General features: G+C 43.7%; 1 protein-coding gene across 1 annotated transcript; it reads left to right on the top strand.

The window, feature by feature from the left end:
• The first annotated feature begins 885 nt into the window (after positions 1-885).
• Positions 886-4635, top strand: ifngamma1 (interferon gamma 1). The gene is given in 4 exon segments (NM_001124620.2): positions 886-1073; positions 2046-2105; positions 2457-2660; positions 4044-4635. Coding segments are annotated over 4 exon segments (546 nt in total). The 5' UTR covers positions 886-944; the 3' UTR covers positions 4197-4635.
• Positions 4636-16488: the final 11853 nt, after the last annotated feature.

Raw genomic sequence — 16488 nt, 5'->3', positions numbered from 1 at the left:
TGTTGATCATGTAGTTTACATGTATTGATAATATCTTATGACTTCAACTTTCAACTGTCTATCAAGCTTATTCATTCGCTGACGAAAGAGACATACACTGTATTCCCTACAGAAATGAGGGATATGTCCCAAATGGCACGCCATGGGGCCTGGTCTAAAGTAGTGCACTATATAGGGACTAGGGTGCCATTTGGGAGGCAGACCTACAATGATGAAAGAGAACTACGCCTACAGAGACCAACAGATGGTATATTTCAGTTTTGGCAGTATCTAATAAGAGCATGATGGCATTGGTGTTAGTTTCAGTATTACATCAAACCATACATCATTTACTACAAAGCCAGTCAGAGGAAACACCACAGTTTCATTAGTTGATCAGCTAGAACCACTAATCACGACGCGCCCGTCATGGCTCTGGTCAAACTTAGCGTACTACGTAGGGGAATAGTGTGCCGTTTGGGATGCAGACAAGCGTTCATTCTAAGATGACATCAACCCAGACATCCCCCTCCCCACATACCTTCTCCTGATTCTCTTCCTCTTCCCCCTCATCATACCCACATCACCAAAGAACTTCCCCAGAGTGTGTCAAAACTACCTGTTTCCTAGGGATTCCAACCCAAGACCCCCTGCTCTGCTGCTGCTAAAAAAAAGGTGTTAATGAGCGGCCGTGTGTTGGTGTTTGATTTAAAGGAAACTTCGCTCAGTCAGAGAACCCACAACCTCACACCTCTATCGTTTCTGCCTCTGCCTCAACTATATAAATACTTGTCTGTCTGAGCTTCAGCATCAGTCAGACAGACACAGAAGAACAAGACTTGGGTCGTCTCAGCTACAAGGCGGTCTCGTTAAGTCAACTCAAGTCAAGGACTTTGACTGAAGTTACCGTACACCGATTGAGGACTATTGAGCTTTGAGGGATCTTCAGTGTGACGTTGAGGGCCATGGATGTGTTATCAAGGGCTGTGATGTGTTTCTGCTTGATGGGCTGGATGACTTTAGGATGGAGTAATGCTGCTCAGTTCACATCAATTAACATGAAGAGAAACATAGACAAACTGAAAGTCCACTATGTAAGTATCAGACACATTATTAACTGGGGAAACAGGGGTGTCTCCTGACAGACAGACAAGACAGACAGACAGACAGACAGACAGACAGACAGAAGGACATACAGACAGACAGACAGACAGACAGACAGACAGACAGACAGACAGACAGACAGACAGACAGACAGACAGACAGACAGACAGACAGACAGACAGACAGAGAGACAGACAGACAGACAGACAGACAGACAGAAGGACATAACAGGGAGATCTCCTTCCTAATGGGAGGCCAACAGTAGGACAGAACAGGGAGATCTCCTTCCTAATGGGAGGCCAACAGTAGGACAGAACAGGGAGATCTCCTTCCTAATGGGAGGCCAACAGTAGGACAGAACAGGGAGATCTCCTTCCTAATGGGAGGCCAACAGTAGGACAGAACAGGGAGATCTCCTTCCTAATGGGAGGCCAACAGTAGGACAGAACAGGGAGATCTCCTTCGTAATGGGAGGCCAACAGTAGGACAGAACAGGGAGATCTCCTTCCTCATGGGAGGCCAACAGTAGGACAGAACAGGGAGAACATTGGATGTTGATGAGTTAGAAATAAAATGTTTGACTAAAACCAAGAGGAGTTCCACACTTCCTGCCCAAGCAGGAAAGACTTGTCAGTGAGACTGAAATGAAACTGAAAATGATTACATCATCATAATAGTGCATTTCCAGGTAGGCCCATAGACACCAGACCTGGCTCAAACACTTCCATCTGAGGTGAGCTTTAGCTTAGATGTAGCTTGGAGTTTGCACTTTTGAGACAACTCCATTGTTGCCATTGTACGTGACAAACTAAATGATGTATTGTAAGTTATTTGACCTATTTAGCCCAGGTCTGACAGACACTATACTTGTGATTAGGGGGAGAAGAGTCCACTATATGCATTACACTGCAGCAAGTTGAAGGAGATAAACAACTGATTGTCATCATGTCTTGTTCTTTCAGAAGATCTCCAAGGACCAGCTGTTCAACGGAAACCCTGTTTTCCCCAAGGACACGTTTGAGGTAACTTATAATGTTACACATTGTTATCCCCTTCAGGATAATATCACCAATGTGAAACTACTGCTTACCCTTTGGGCTAGGCTCGAGACAAAACTAACTTTCAAGATTGTATTATTAAGTATTTTCTTTCTCTCTCTCTCTCTCTCTCCCTCTCTCTCCCTCCTTCTCCCCCCCCCCCCCCCTCTCTCTCTCTCTCTCTCTCTCTCTCTCTCTCTCTCTCTCTCTCTCTCCCTGTCTCCCTCTCTCTCTGTCTCCCTCTCTCTCTCTCTCTTTCTCTCTCTCTCTGTCTCCCTCTCTCTCTCACCCCCCCCCCCCCCCCTCTCTCTCTCTCTCCCTCCTTCTCTCCCTCAGGACAGTGAGCGGAGGGTGTTGATGAGTGTGGTTCTGGACGTGTACCTGAGTATCTTCGGCCAGATGCTGAACCAGACGGGGGACCAGGAAATGATCGAGAGTCTGAAATATGTCAAGGGGAAAATTCAGGATCTCCAGAAACACTATTTCCTGGGGAGGATACCTGAGCTGAGGACACACCTGCAGAACCTGTGGGCCATCGAGGTGAGCATCCCTCCATGAAGTAGAACACAGATCTGCTATAGTCTACTTTCACATGTTCATCGATTAATATTTTAGCAGATGAAGTCACATGACATGCACTTATGCATCATTACATTGTGTTTTTATTAATGATACATCCTATAGACGATGTAACATTTAAATTAGCAGCTTTTCTGGCTACCATCATCATTGGCTGTAGTATAGTCTACTGTATAGACACCATCATCATTGGCTGTAGTATAGTCTACTGTATAGACACCATCATCATTGGCTGTAGTATAGTCTACTGTATAGACACCATCATCATTGGCTGTTGCATAGTCTACTGTATAGACACCATCATCATTGGCTGTAGTATAGTCTACTGTATAGACACCATCATCATTGGCTGTAGTATAGTCTACTGTATAGACACCATCATCATTGGCTGTAGTATAGTCTACTGTATAGACACCATCATCATTGGCTGTAGTATAGTCTACTGTATAGACACCATCATCATGACGGTAGTATAGTCTACTGTATAGACACCATCATGGCTGTAGTATAGTCTACTGTATAGACACCATCATCATGGCTGTAGTATAGTCTACTGTATAGACACCATCATCATGACGGTAGTATAGTCTACTGTATAGACACCATCATGGCTGTAGTATAGTCTACTGTATAGACACCATCATCATGGCTGTAGTATAGTCTACTGTATAGACACCATCATCATTGGCTGTAGTATAGTCTACTGTATAGACACCATCATCATTGGCTGTAGTATAGTCTACTGTATAGACACCATCATCATTGGCTGTAGTATAGTCTACTGTATAGACACCATCATCATTGGCTGTAGTATAGTCTACTGTATAGACACCATCATCATGGCTGTAGTATAGTCTACTGTATAGACACCATCATCATGGCGGTAGTATAGTCTACTGTATAGACACCATCATCATGACTGTAGTATAGTCTACTGTATAGACACCATCATCATGGCGGTAGTATAGTCTACTGTATAGACACCATAATCATGACGGTAGTATAGTCTACTGTATAGACACCATCATCATGACGGTAGTATAGTCTACTGTATAGACACCATCGTCATGACTGTAGTTTAGTCTACTGTATAGACACCATCATGGCTGTAGTATAGTCTACTGTATAGACACCATCATCATGGCTGTGGTATAGTCTACTGTACAGACACCATCATCATTACGGTAGTATAGTCTACTGTACAGACACCATCATCATGGCTGTAGTATAGTCTACTGTATAGACACCATCATGGCTGTAGCATAGTCTACTGTATAGACACCATCATCATGACACCTGATGAACTAATTACCTGATAGTTAATGCCTGTATCTTCTGTCTCAGACCAGTGACACCACAGTCCAGGGGAAGGCTCTGTCCGAGTTCATTACCATCTACGAGAAAGCCTCCAAACTGGCCCTTAAGTTCCATCTAAAGAAGGACAACCGCAGGAAGAGACGGCAAGCCCAGAGGCTCAAATCTACACACATCATGTAGATGACCAGACGTGTCTACTGTGAAGGCTAGGTGTAGGGTGAAGTTACACCGGGAAGTTGATCTTGGGTCAGTTTAGCATTTCCCCCTCTAACGGTGAAGGTTAGGATTGGGGGAGGGAGCTGATCCTAGATCTGTACCTAGGGGAACCCCCCCCCCCCCCCCCCAAAAGCCACAGTTGAGATACATATTGAAGTAAAAATGTTCCTTGATACAAAATACCTCAACTGGATCTATCTATTTATAAAATGTATTTATTTAATCTATGAAATCACGCACAATACTCAATGGTATATTATCATTGATAAGAGTATTTATTTTTCTCGAATCAACACATTTATATTTATTATTCATTATCTTAGAAAATGTTTGTTTTTTAATAAATAGTTATTTATTGCTAAATCTGTAAATTCTACGACTGAATAAACAGACACTGAGGAAACAGTTCTGATGACTGATATCTACACACACACACACACACACACACACACACACACACACACACACACCCCTATGTGTGGTGCTGTATGGAAATATCACACATTGGCTGACTGACTTTTATAATTGTTCTTGTATTGAAACCAAAACCCTCTCCTGCATGTGGCCCACACAACGGCCGTGGCCCACACAACGGCCGTGGCCCACACAACGGCCGGGGCCCACACAACGGCCGGGGCCCAAATGGGCGGCCCATAGCGTCCTGGTCAAAGGAAGTGCACTATATAGGGGCTAGGCTGCCATTTGGGATGCCCACAAGATAACACCACAACATCCGTCTTCAGAAACAGGAATAAACCAAACACACTAACCTAAACACCCCACTAACCTAACCTAAACACACTAACCTAACCTAAACACCCCACTAACCTAACCTAAACGCCCCACTAACCTAAACGCCCCACTAACCTAACCTAAACGCCCCACTAACCTAACCTAAACGCCCCACTAACCTAACCGCCACACTAACCTAACCACCCCACTAACCTAACCGCCACACTAACCTAACCACCCCACTAACCTAACCACACTAACCTAACCACCCCACTAACCTAACCGCCACACTAACCTAAACACTTGTGTTTAAAGGTTTAAGATCAACACTTACAGTTGAAGTCAGAAGTTAACATGCACTTAGGTTGTTGTCATTAAAACTCGTTTTTCAACTTCTCCACAGATGTCTTGTTAACACACTATAGGTTTGACAAGTCGTTTAGGACAAGTCGTTTAGGACAAGTCGTTTAGGACAAGTCGTTTAGGACAAGTCGTTTAGGACAAGCCGTTTAGGACAAGTCGTTTAGGACAAGCCGTTTAGGACAAGTCGTTTAGGACAAGCCGCTTAGGACAAGTCATTTAGGACAACTCGTTTAGGACAACTCGTTTAGGACAAGCCGTTTAGGACAAGTCGTTTAGGACAAGCCGTTTAGGACAAGCCGTTTAGGACAAGTCGTTTAGGACAAGTCGTTTAGGACAAGTCGTTTAGGACAAGCCGTTTAGGACAAGTCGTTTAGGACAAGTCGTTTAGGACAAGTCGTTTAGGACATCTACTTTCGGCTTTCGAAAGAACTGGACCAAAGCGCAGCGTACGTATTCCTTTATTTTTTGAAACGACGCCAACAAAAACAATAAACAATCCACAACAACCGTGACGCTTAAAAAGGGCTATGTGCCACAAACAAAGACAACATCCCACAAAGAAAGGAGGGGAAAAAAGGCTACCTAAGTATGGTTCCCAATCAGAGACAACGATAGACAGCTGTCCCTGATTGAGAACCATACCTGGCCAAAACATAGAAACACAAAATCATAGAAAACAGAACATAGAATGCCCACCCCAAATCACACCCTGACCAAACCAAATAGAGACATTAAAAGGCTCTCTACGGTCAGGGCGTGACATTGACACAAGTAATTTTTCCAACAATTGTTTACAGACAGATTATTTCACTTATAATTCATTGTATCACAATTTCAGTGGGTCAGAAGTTTACATACACTAAGTTGACTGTGCCTTTAAACAGTTTGGAAAATTCCAGAAATTATGTCATAGAAGCCTCTGATAGGCTAATTGACATCATTTGAGTCAATTGGAAATGTACCTGTGGATGTATTTCAAGGCCTATTTTCAAACTCAATGCCCTTTTGATTGACATCATTGGAACATCAAAATAAATCAGCCAATCAGACCTCAGAAACAAATGGTAGACCTGCATAAGTCTGGTTCATCTTTGGGAGCAATTTCCAAATGCCTGAAGGTACCACGTTCAAACAATAGTACACAAGTATAAACACCATGGGACCACGCAGCCGTCATACCGCTCAGGAAGGAGACGCGTTCTGTCTCCTAGAGATGAACGTACGTTGGTGCGAAAAGTGCAAATCAATCCCAGAACAACAGCAAAGGACCTTGTGAAGATGCTGGAGGAAACAGGTACAAAAGTATCTATATCCACAGTAAAACAAGTCCTATGTCGACATAACCTGAAAGGCCGCTCAGCAAGGAAGAAGCCACTGCTCCAAAACTGCCATAAAAAAGCCAGACTAGGGTTTGCAACTGCACATGGGGACAAAGATTTTACTTTTTGGAGAAATGTCCTCTGGTCTGATGAAACAAAAATAGGAGTGTTTGGCCATAATGACCATCGTTATGTTTGGAGGGAAAAGGGGGAGACTTCTATGCCGAAGAACACCATCCCAACCGTGAAGCACGGGGGTGGCAGCATCATGTTGTGGTGGTGCTTTGCTGCAGGAGGGACTGGTGCACTTCACAAAATAGATGGCTTCATGAGTAAAGAAAATGGTGTGGATATATTGAAACATCTCAAGACATCAGTCAGGAAGTTAAAGCTTGGTCGCAAATGGGTCTTCCAAACGGACAATGACCCCAAGCATACTTCTAAATTTGTGGCAAAATGGCTTAAGGACAACATAATCAAGGTATTGAAGTGGCCATCACAAAGTCCTGACCTCAATCCTATAAAAAATGTGTGGACAGAACTGAAAAAGCATGTCCAAGCCAGGAGGCCTACAAACCTGACTCAGTTACACCAGCTCTGTCAGGAGGAATGGGCCAATATTATCCCACCTTATTGTGGGAAGCTTGTGGAAGGCTACCCAAAACGTTTGACCCAAGTTAAACAATTTAAAGGCAATGCTACCAAATACTAATTGAGTGTATGTAAACTTCTGACCCACTGAGAATGTGATGACAGAAATAAAAGCTGAAATAAATCATTCTCTCTACTATTATTTTGACATTTCACATTCTTAAAATAAAGTGGTGATCCTAACTGACCTAAAACAGGGATTTTTACCAGGATTAAATGTCAGGAACTGCGAATAACTGAGTTTAAATGTATTTGGCTCAGGTGTATGTAAACTTCCGACTTCAACTGTATGTGTATCCGTCTTGTGTGAATTCTGATCTCATATTGCTGTTATGTTTTCTTTTCACATCTTATCCGTCTTGTGTGAATTCTGATCTCATATGGCTGTTATATGTTTTCTTTTCACATCTTATCCGTCTTGTGTGAATTCTGATCTCATATGGCTGTTATATTTTCTCTTCACATCTTATCCGTCTTGTGTGAATTCTGATCTCATATGGCTGTTATGTTTTCTCTTCACATCTTATCCATCTTGTGTGAATTCTGATGTCATATTGCTGTTATGTTTTCTTTTCACATCTTATCCGTCTTGACAGTTTTTTTCTGGGAACATAAAGTAATTATATTCTAAAAAAAAATAGACAAACTCACAAACAATTCACCTAAGAAAAGACTTATAAATAGACATGACAGCTCGGCTAAAATGCCAAACATCCGCTAGGGATTGAGTATGTGTCCATTAGGCCTATAGATTAAAAAACATGTATCACCATGAATTAGATCGGACAATAAAGGCATCACTTTTATTCCATAGGCTGGGATCCTCACTATGCAGTTCTGGCAAGAGCGCATTTTTCACTGGCTGTCCATTGGTTTCAAAAACAATGATTGATAGGCAGCTTAAACTTCTTGAATTCAGCCATTATTGGGTTCAAATACACATTTCGATTTGTGAACAGCCATCCTCAACAACCACAATCCGTAAGGGGCAAATAGCTAAATGAGAGAGCAGCAGTGTGATTCACATCAACGCGCTGTGTAGATATCAATAATAAGTGATCGTCGTAGACTACACCACTGGTTTCATCCTTACCTCCAAGTGTTTATTCAAATTGGATAATCTTTGGATGCCGAAAGCAACGGCACCATTGGAAGAGATTAAATTAAACACGGACTACTTCTTGCTAATCAGGAAACTCTTGGGTGGTAAACTGTCATTACAATTGCTTCATGGGAACCTGGTAAAATTGTGTTTGTAGCCTAGTGTAGCTAGCCACCGAATGGCTCAGAATTCACTGTTAGCATGCAGTCAAAGCTATAACCACTTTTGGAGCTAACTAGCACTCTGAAATCATATTCTGATGTTGACAGCAGATGGGAGTTGGATTCATAACATTGCTAACTTAGCTAGCTAACATAATATACATTTTGAGAAAACTATTTATATTAAGTGGCTAGCTAGCTAGTGTTAGCAACGTTTGGTGGTCAATGAGACCGAGAGCTAGCTAACCAGCTGAGCTAGCAAACAATATATCAAAAGTATAATTTCAGATTCGAAAAATATTCCATCAACAGGCTCTGCATTACAGGAATCACAGAAGCAAGTACTCCTGGTGCACTGTTAAATTATTTAGACATTTAAACTCTCCGTTTTTGCCAAAGCCCTGACAGGCTTTCATTCATTTAAACATGAGCTTGTCTGAGGTGTCAGACTCAACGACAGTTACTATGCATTGGAGCGATGCGATTGGTTGCCCACATTTCCGGGGCGAGGCTTAGCGAAGGGTCAATTGTTTCAAAGCTAATCATCCATTTTCTCACCATCTAGTCCAACAATCTACTAACTATTATCCATGGGAAAAACACACTATTATCCATGGGAAAAACACACTATTATCCATGGGGAAAAACACACTATTATCCATGGGAAAAACTCACTATTATCCATGGGAGAAACTCACTATTATCCATGGGAAAAACACACTATTATCCATGGGAGAAACTCACTATTATCCATGGGAGAAACTCACTATTATCCATGGGAAAAACACACTATTATCCATGGGAGAAACTCACTATTATCCATGGGGAAAACTCACTATTATCCATGGGGGAAACTCACTATTATCCATGGGAAAAACACACTATTATCCATGGGGAAAAACACACTATTATCCATGGGAGAAACTCACTATTATCAATGGGAAAAACTCACTATTATCCATGGGAGAAACTCACTATTATCCATGGGGAAAACTCACTATTATCCATGGGGGAAACTCACTATTATCCATGGGAAAAACACACTATTATCCATGGGAAAAACACACTATTATCCATGGGGGAAACTCACTATTATCCATGGGAAAAACACACTATTATCCATGGGAGAAACTCACTATTATCCATGGGGAAACTCACTATTATCCATGGGAAAAACACACTATTATCCATGGGAAAAACACACTATTATCCATGGGAGAAACTCACTATTATCCATGGGAGAAACACACTATTGTCCATGGGAGAAACACACTATAATCCATGGGAAAAACACACTATTATCCATGGGAAAAACACACTATTATCAATGGGAGAAACTCACTATTATCCATGGGAGAAACACACTATTATCCATGGGAGAAACACACTATTATCCATGGGAAAAACACACTATTATCCATGGGGGAAACACACTATTATCCATGGGGAAAAACACACTATTATCCATGGGAGAAACTCACTATTATCCATGGGGAACAACACACTATTATCCATGGGAGAAACTCACTATTGTCCATGGGAGAAACTCACTATTATCCATGGAGAAACACACTATTATCCATGGGAAAAACACACTATTATCCATGGGAAAAACTCACTATTATCCATGGGAAAAACACACTATTATCCATGGGAAAAGCACACTATTATCCATGGGGAAAAACACACTATTATCCATGGGGGAAACTCACTATTATCCATGGGGAAAAACACACTATTATCCATGGGAAAAGCACACTATTATCCATGGGGGAAACTCACTATTATCCATGGGAAAAACTCACTATTATCCATGGGAAAAACTCACTATTATCCATGGGGGAAACTCACTATTGTCCATGGGAGAAACTCACTATTATCCATGGGGAACAACACACTATTATCCATGGGAGAAACTCACTATTATCCATGGGGAACAACACACTATTATCCATGGGAGAAACTCACTATTGTCCATGGGAGAAACTCACTATTATCCATGGGAAAAACACACTATTATCCATGGGAAAAGCACACTATTATCCATGGGGAAAAACACACTATTATCCATGGGAAAAGCACACTATTATCCATGGGGAACAACACACTATTATCCATGGGAGAAACTCACTATTGTCCATGGGAGAAACTCACTATTATCCATGGGAAAAACACACTATTATCCATGGGGGAAACACACTATTATCCATGGGGAAAAACACACTATTATCCATGGGAAAAGCACACTATTATCCATGGGGAAAAACACACTATTATCCATGGGGGAAACTCACTATTATCCATGGGAAAAACTCACTATTATCCATGGGAAAAACTCACTATTATCCATGGGGGAAACTCACTATTATCCATGGGAAAAACACACTATTATCCATGGGAAAAACACACTATTACCCATGGGAAAAACTCACTATTATCCATGGGAAAAACACACTATTATCCATGGGGAAAAACACACTATTATCCATGGGAAAAACTCACTATTATCCATGGGAAAAACACACTATTATCCATGGGAAAAACACACTATTATCCATGGGAAAAACACACCATTATCCATGGGAAAAACTCACTATTATCCATGGGAAAAACTCACTATTATCCATGGGGGAAACTCACTATTATCCATGGGAAAAACACATTATTATCCATGGGGAAAACTCACTATTATCCATGGGGGAAACTCACTGTTATCCATGGGGGAAAAAGCATTTTTACTTTTGCCCTTGCACTAACACACCTGATTCAACAAAAGGCTTGATTATGAGATGGGGGGAAAAAGCGTTCCTCTTCAGGTCCCCAGGACCAGGTTTTAGAGAACCCTGAGTTAGTAAACACTGGGTTAGGAAACACTGGGTTAGGAAACACTGGGTTAGGGGTAGTAAACACTAGGTCGAGTAACACTGGTTTAGGGTTAGGAAACACTGGGTTAGGAAACACTGGGTTAGGAAACACTGGGTTAGGAAACACTGGGTTAGGGTTAGGAAACACTGGGTTAGTAAACACTGGGTTAAGGTTAGGGAACACTGGGTTAGGGTTAGGGAACACTGGGTTAGGGTTAGGGAACACTGGGTTAGGGTTAGGAAACACTGGGTTAGGGTTAGGAAACACTGGGTTAGGGTTAGGAAACACTGGGTTAAGGTTAGGAAACACTGGGTTAGGGTTAGGAAACACTGGGTTAGGGTTAGGAAACACTGGGTTAGGGTTAGGAAACAATGGGTTAAGGTTAGGAAACACTGGGTTAGGGTTAGGAAACACTGGGTTAAGGTTAGGCAACACTGGGTTAGGGTTAGAAAACACTGGGTTAGGGTTAGGAAACACTGGGTTAGGGTTAGGAAACACTGGGTTAGGGTTAGGAAACACTGGGTTAGGGTTAGGAAACACTGAGTTAGGGTTAAGGAACACTGGGTTAGGGTTAGAAACACTGGGTTAGGGTTAGGAAACACTGGGTTAGGGTTAGGAAACACTGGGTTAGGGTTAGGGAACACTGGGTTAGGGTTAGGAAACACTGGGTTAAGGTTAGGAAACACTGGGTTAGGGTTAGAAAACACTGGGTTAGGGTTAGGAAAAACTGGGTTAGGAAAGCACCTTCATTCTCTTCCAATATCCATGGTCAGACAAGCCCCCTCAGTCTCTCCCAATATCCATGATCAGACAAGCCCCCTCAGTCTCTCCCAATATCCATGGTTAGACAAGCCCCCTCAGTCTCTCCCAATATCCATGGTCAGACAAGCCCCCGCAGTCTCTCCCAATATCCATGATCAGACAAGCCCCCTCAGTCTCTCCCAATATCCATGATCAGACAAGCCCCCTCAGTCTCTCCCAATATCCATGATCAGACAAGCCCCCTCAGTCTCTCCCAATATCCATGATCAGACAAGCCCCCTCAGTCTCTCCCAATATCCATGATCAGACAAGCCCCCTCAGTCTCTCCCAACATCCATGATCAGACTATTATCCATGGGGGAAACTCACTATTATCCATGGGAAAAACACATTATTATCCATGGGGAAAACTCACTATTATCCATGGGGGAAACTCACTATTATCCATGGGAAAAACACACTATTATCCATGCGAAAAACTCACTATTATCCATGGGGGAAACTCACTATTATCCATGGGAAAAACTCACTATTATTCATGGGGGAAAAAGCATTTTTACTTTTGCCCTTGCACTAACACACCTGATTCAACAAAAGGCTTGATTATGAGATGGGGGGAAAAAGCGTTCCTCTTCAGGTCCCCAGGACCAGGTTTTAGAGAACCCTGAGTTAGTAAACACTGGGTTAGGAAACACTGGGTTAGGAAACACTGGGTTAGGGGTAGTAAACACTAGGTCGAGTAACACTGGTTTAGGGTTAGGAAACACTGGGTTAGGAAACACTGGGTTAGGAAACACTGGGTTAGGGTTAGGAAACACTGGGTTAGTAAACACTGGGTTAAGGTTAGGGAACACTGGGTTAGGGTTAGGGAACACTGGGTTAGGGTTAGGGAACACTGGGTTAGGGTTAGGAAACACTGGGTTAGGGTTAGGAAACACTGGGTTAGGGTTAGGAAACACTGGGTTAAGGTTAGGAAACACTGGGTTAGGGTTAGGAAACACTGGGTTAGGGTTAGGAAACACTGGGTTAGGAAAGCACCTTCATTCTCTTCCAATATCCATGGTCAGACAAGCCCCCTCAGTCTCTCCCAATATCCATGATCAGACAAGCCCCCTCAGTCTCTCCCAATATCCATGGTTAGACAAGCCCCCTCAGTCTCTCCCAATATCCATGGTCAGACAAGCCCCCGCAGTCTCTCCCAATATCCATGATTAGACAAGCCCCCTCAGTCTCTCCCAATATCCATGATCAGACAAGCCCCCTCAGTCTCTCCCAATATCCATGATCAGACAAGCCCCCTCAGTCTCTCCCAATATCCATGATCAGACAAGCCCCCTCAGTCTCTCCCAATATCCATGATCAGACAAGCCCCCTCAGTCTCTCCCAACATCCATGATCAGACTATTATCCATGGGGGAAACTCACTATTATCCATGGGAAAAACACATTATTATCCATGGGGAAAACTCACTATTATCCATGGGGGAAACTCACTATTATCCATGGGAAAAACACACTATTATCCATGCGAAAAACTCACTATTATCCATGGGGGAAACTCACTATTACCCATGGGAAAAACTCACTATTATCCATGGGGGAAAAAGCATTTTTACTTTTGCCCTTGCACTAACACACCTGATTCAACAAAAGGCTTGATTATGAGATGGGGGGAAAAAGCGTTCCTCTTCAGGTCCCCAGGACCAGGTTTTAGAGAACCCTGAGTTAGTAAACACTGGGTTAGGAAACACTGGGTTAGGAAACACTGGGTTAGGGGTAGTAAACACTAGGTCGAGTAACACTGGTTTAGGGTTAGGAAACACTGGGTTAGGAAACACTGGGTTAGGAAACACTGGGTTAGGAAACACTGGGTTAGGGTTAGGAAAAACTGGGTTAGTAAACACTGGGTTAGGGTTAGGGAACACTGGGTTAGGGTTAGGGAACACTGGGTTAGGGTTAGAAAACACTGGGTTAGGGTTAGGAAACACTGAGTTAGGGTTAAGGAACACTGGGTTAGGGTTAGGGAACACTGGGTTAGGGTTAGAAACACTGGGTTAGGGTTAGGAAACACTGGGTTAGGGTTAGGAAACACTGGGTTAGGGTTAGGAAACACTGGGTTAAGGTTAGGAAACACTGGGTTAGGGTTAGGAAACACTGGGTTAAGGTTAGGAAACACTGGGTTAGGGTTAGAAAACACTGGGTTAGGGTTAGGAAACACTGGGTTAGGAAAGCACCATATATCCATGATCAGACAATTCCCCTCAGTCTCTCCCAATATCCATGATCAGACAAGCCCCCTCAGTCTCTCCCAATATCCATGATCAGACAAGCCCCCTCAGTCTCTCCCAATATCCATGATCAGACAAGCCCCCTCAGTCTCTCCCAACATCCATGATCAGACAAGCCCCCTCAGTCTCTCCCAACATCCATGATCAGACAAGCCCCCTCAGTCTCTCCCAACATCCATGGTCAGACAAGCCCCCTCAGTCTCTCCCAATATCCATGGTCAGACAAGCCCCCTCAGTCTCTCCCAATATCCATGGTCAGACAAGCCCCCTCAGTCTCTCCCAATATCCATGATCAGACAAGCCCCCTCAGTCTCTCCCAACATCCATGATCAGACAAGCCCCCTCTGTCTCTCCCAACATCCATGATCAGACAAGCCCCCTCAGTCTCTCCCAATATCCATGATCAGACAAGCCCCCTCAGTCTCTCCCAATATCCATGATCAGACAATTCCCCTCAGTCTCTCCCAATATCCATGATCAGACAAGCCCCCTCAGTCTCTCCCAATATCCATGATCAGACAAGCCCCCTCAGTCTCTCCCAATATCCATGATCAGACAAGCCCCCTCAGTCTCTCCCAACATCCATGATCAGACAAGCCCCCTCAGTCTCTCCCAACATCCATGATCAGACAAGCCCCCTCAGTCTCTCCCAACATCCATGATCAGACAAGCCCCCTCAGTCTCTCCCAATATCCATGATCAGACAAGCACCCTCAGTCTCTCCCAATATCCATGATCAGACAAGCCCCCTCAGTCTCTCCCAATATCCATGGTCAGACAAGCCCCCTCAGTCTCTCCCAATATCCATGGTCAGACAAGCCCCCTCAGTCTCTCCCAATATCCATGGTCAGACAAGCCCCCTCAGTCTCTCCCAATATCCATGGTCAGACAAGCCCCCTCAGTCTCTCCCAATATCCATGGTCAGACAAGCCCCCTCAGTCTCTCCCAATATCCATGGTTAGACAAGCCCCCTCAGTCTCTCCGATTATCCATGGTCAGACAAGCCCAATATCCATGGTCAGACAAGCCCCCTCAGTCTCTCCCAATATCCATGATCAGACAAGCCCCCTCAGTCTCTCCCAATATCCATGGTCAGACAAGCCCAATATCCATGGTCAGACAAGCCCCCTCAGTCTCTCCCAATATGCATGATCAGACAAGCCCCCTCAGTCTCTCCCAATATCCATGATCAGACAAGCCCCCTCAGTCTCTCCCAATATCCATGGTCAGACAAGCCCCCTCAGTCTCTCCCAATATCCATGGTCAGACAAGTCCCCTCAGTCTCTCCCAATATCCATGGTCAGACAAGCCCCCTCAGTCTCTCCCAATATCCATGGTCAGACAAGCCCCCTCAGTCTCTCCCAATATCCATGATCAGACAAGACCCCTCAGTCTCTCCCAATATCCATGGTCAGACAAGCCCAATATCCATGGTCAGACAAGCCCCCTCAGTCTCTCCCAATATCCATGGTCAGACAAGCCCCCTCAGTCTCTCCCAATATCCATGGTCAGACAAGCCCCCTCAGTCTCTCCCAATATCCATGATCAGACAAGCCCCCTCAGTCTATCCCAATATCCATGGTCAGACAAGCCCAATATCCATGGTCAGACAAGCCCCCTCAGTCTCTCCCAATATGCATGATCAGACAAGCCCCCTCAGTCTCTCCCAATATCCATGATCAGACAAGTCCCCTCAGTCTCTCCCAATATCCATGGTCAGACAAGCCCCCTCAGTCTCTCCCAATATCCATGATCAGACAAGCCCCCTCAGTCTCTCCCAACATCCATGATCAGACTATTATCCATGGGGGAAACTCACTATTATCCATGGGAAAAACACATTATTATCCATGGGGAAAACTCACTATTATCCATGGGGGAAACTCACTATTATCCATGGGAAAAACTCACTATTATCCATGGGGGAAAAAGCATTTTTACTTTTGCCCTTGCACTAACACACCTGATTCAACAAAAGGCTTGATTATGAGATGGGGGGAAAAAGCGTTCCTC

The sequence above is a fragment of the Oncorhynchus mykiss genome, chromosome 15, assembly GCF_057628025.1.
Source record: "Oncorhynchus mykiss isolate SJ-2025 chromosome 15, ASM5762802v1, whole genome shotgun sequence".
In the NCBI taxonomy this organism is placed as follows: Eukaryota; Metazoa; Chordata; class Actinopteri; order Salmoniformes; family Salmonidae; genus Oncorhynchus; species Oncorhynchus mykiss.
The sequence above is the reverse complement of the archived record's forward strand: the minus strand, read 5'-3'. Positions and strand labels throughout refer to the sequence as shown.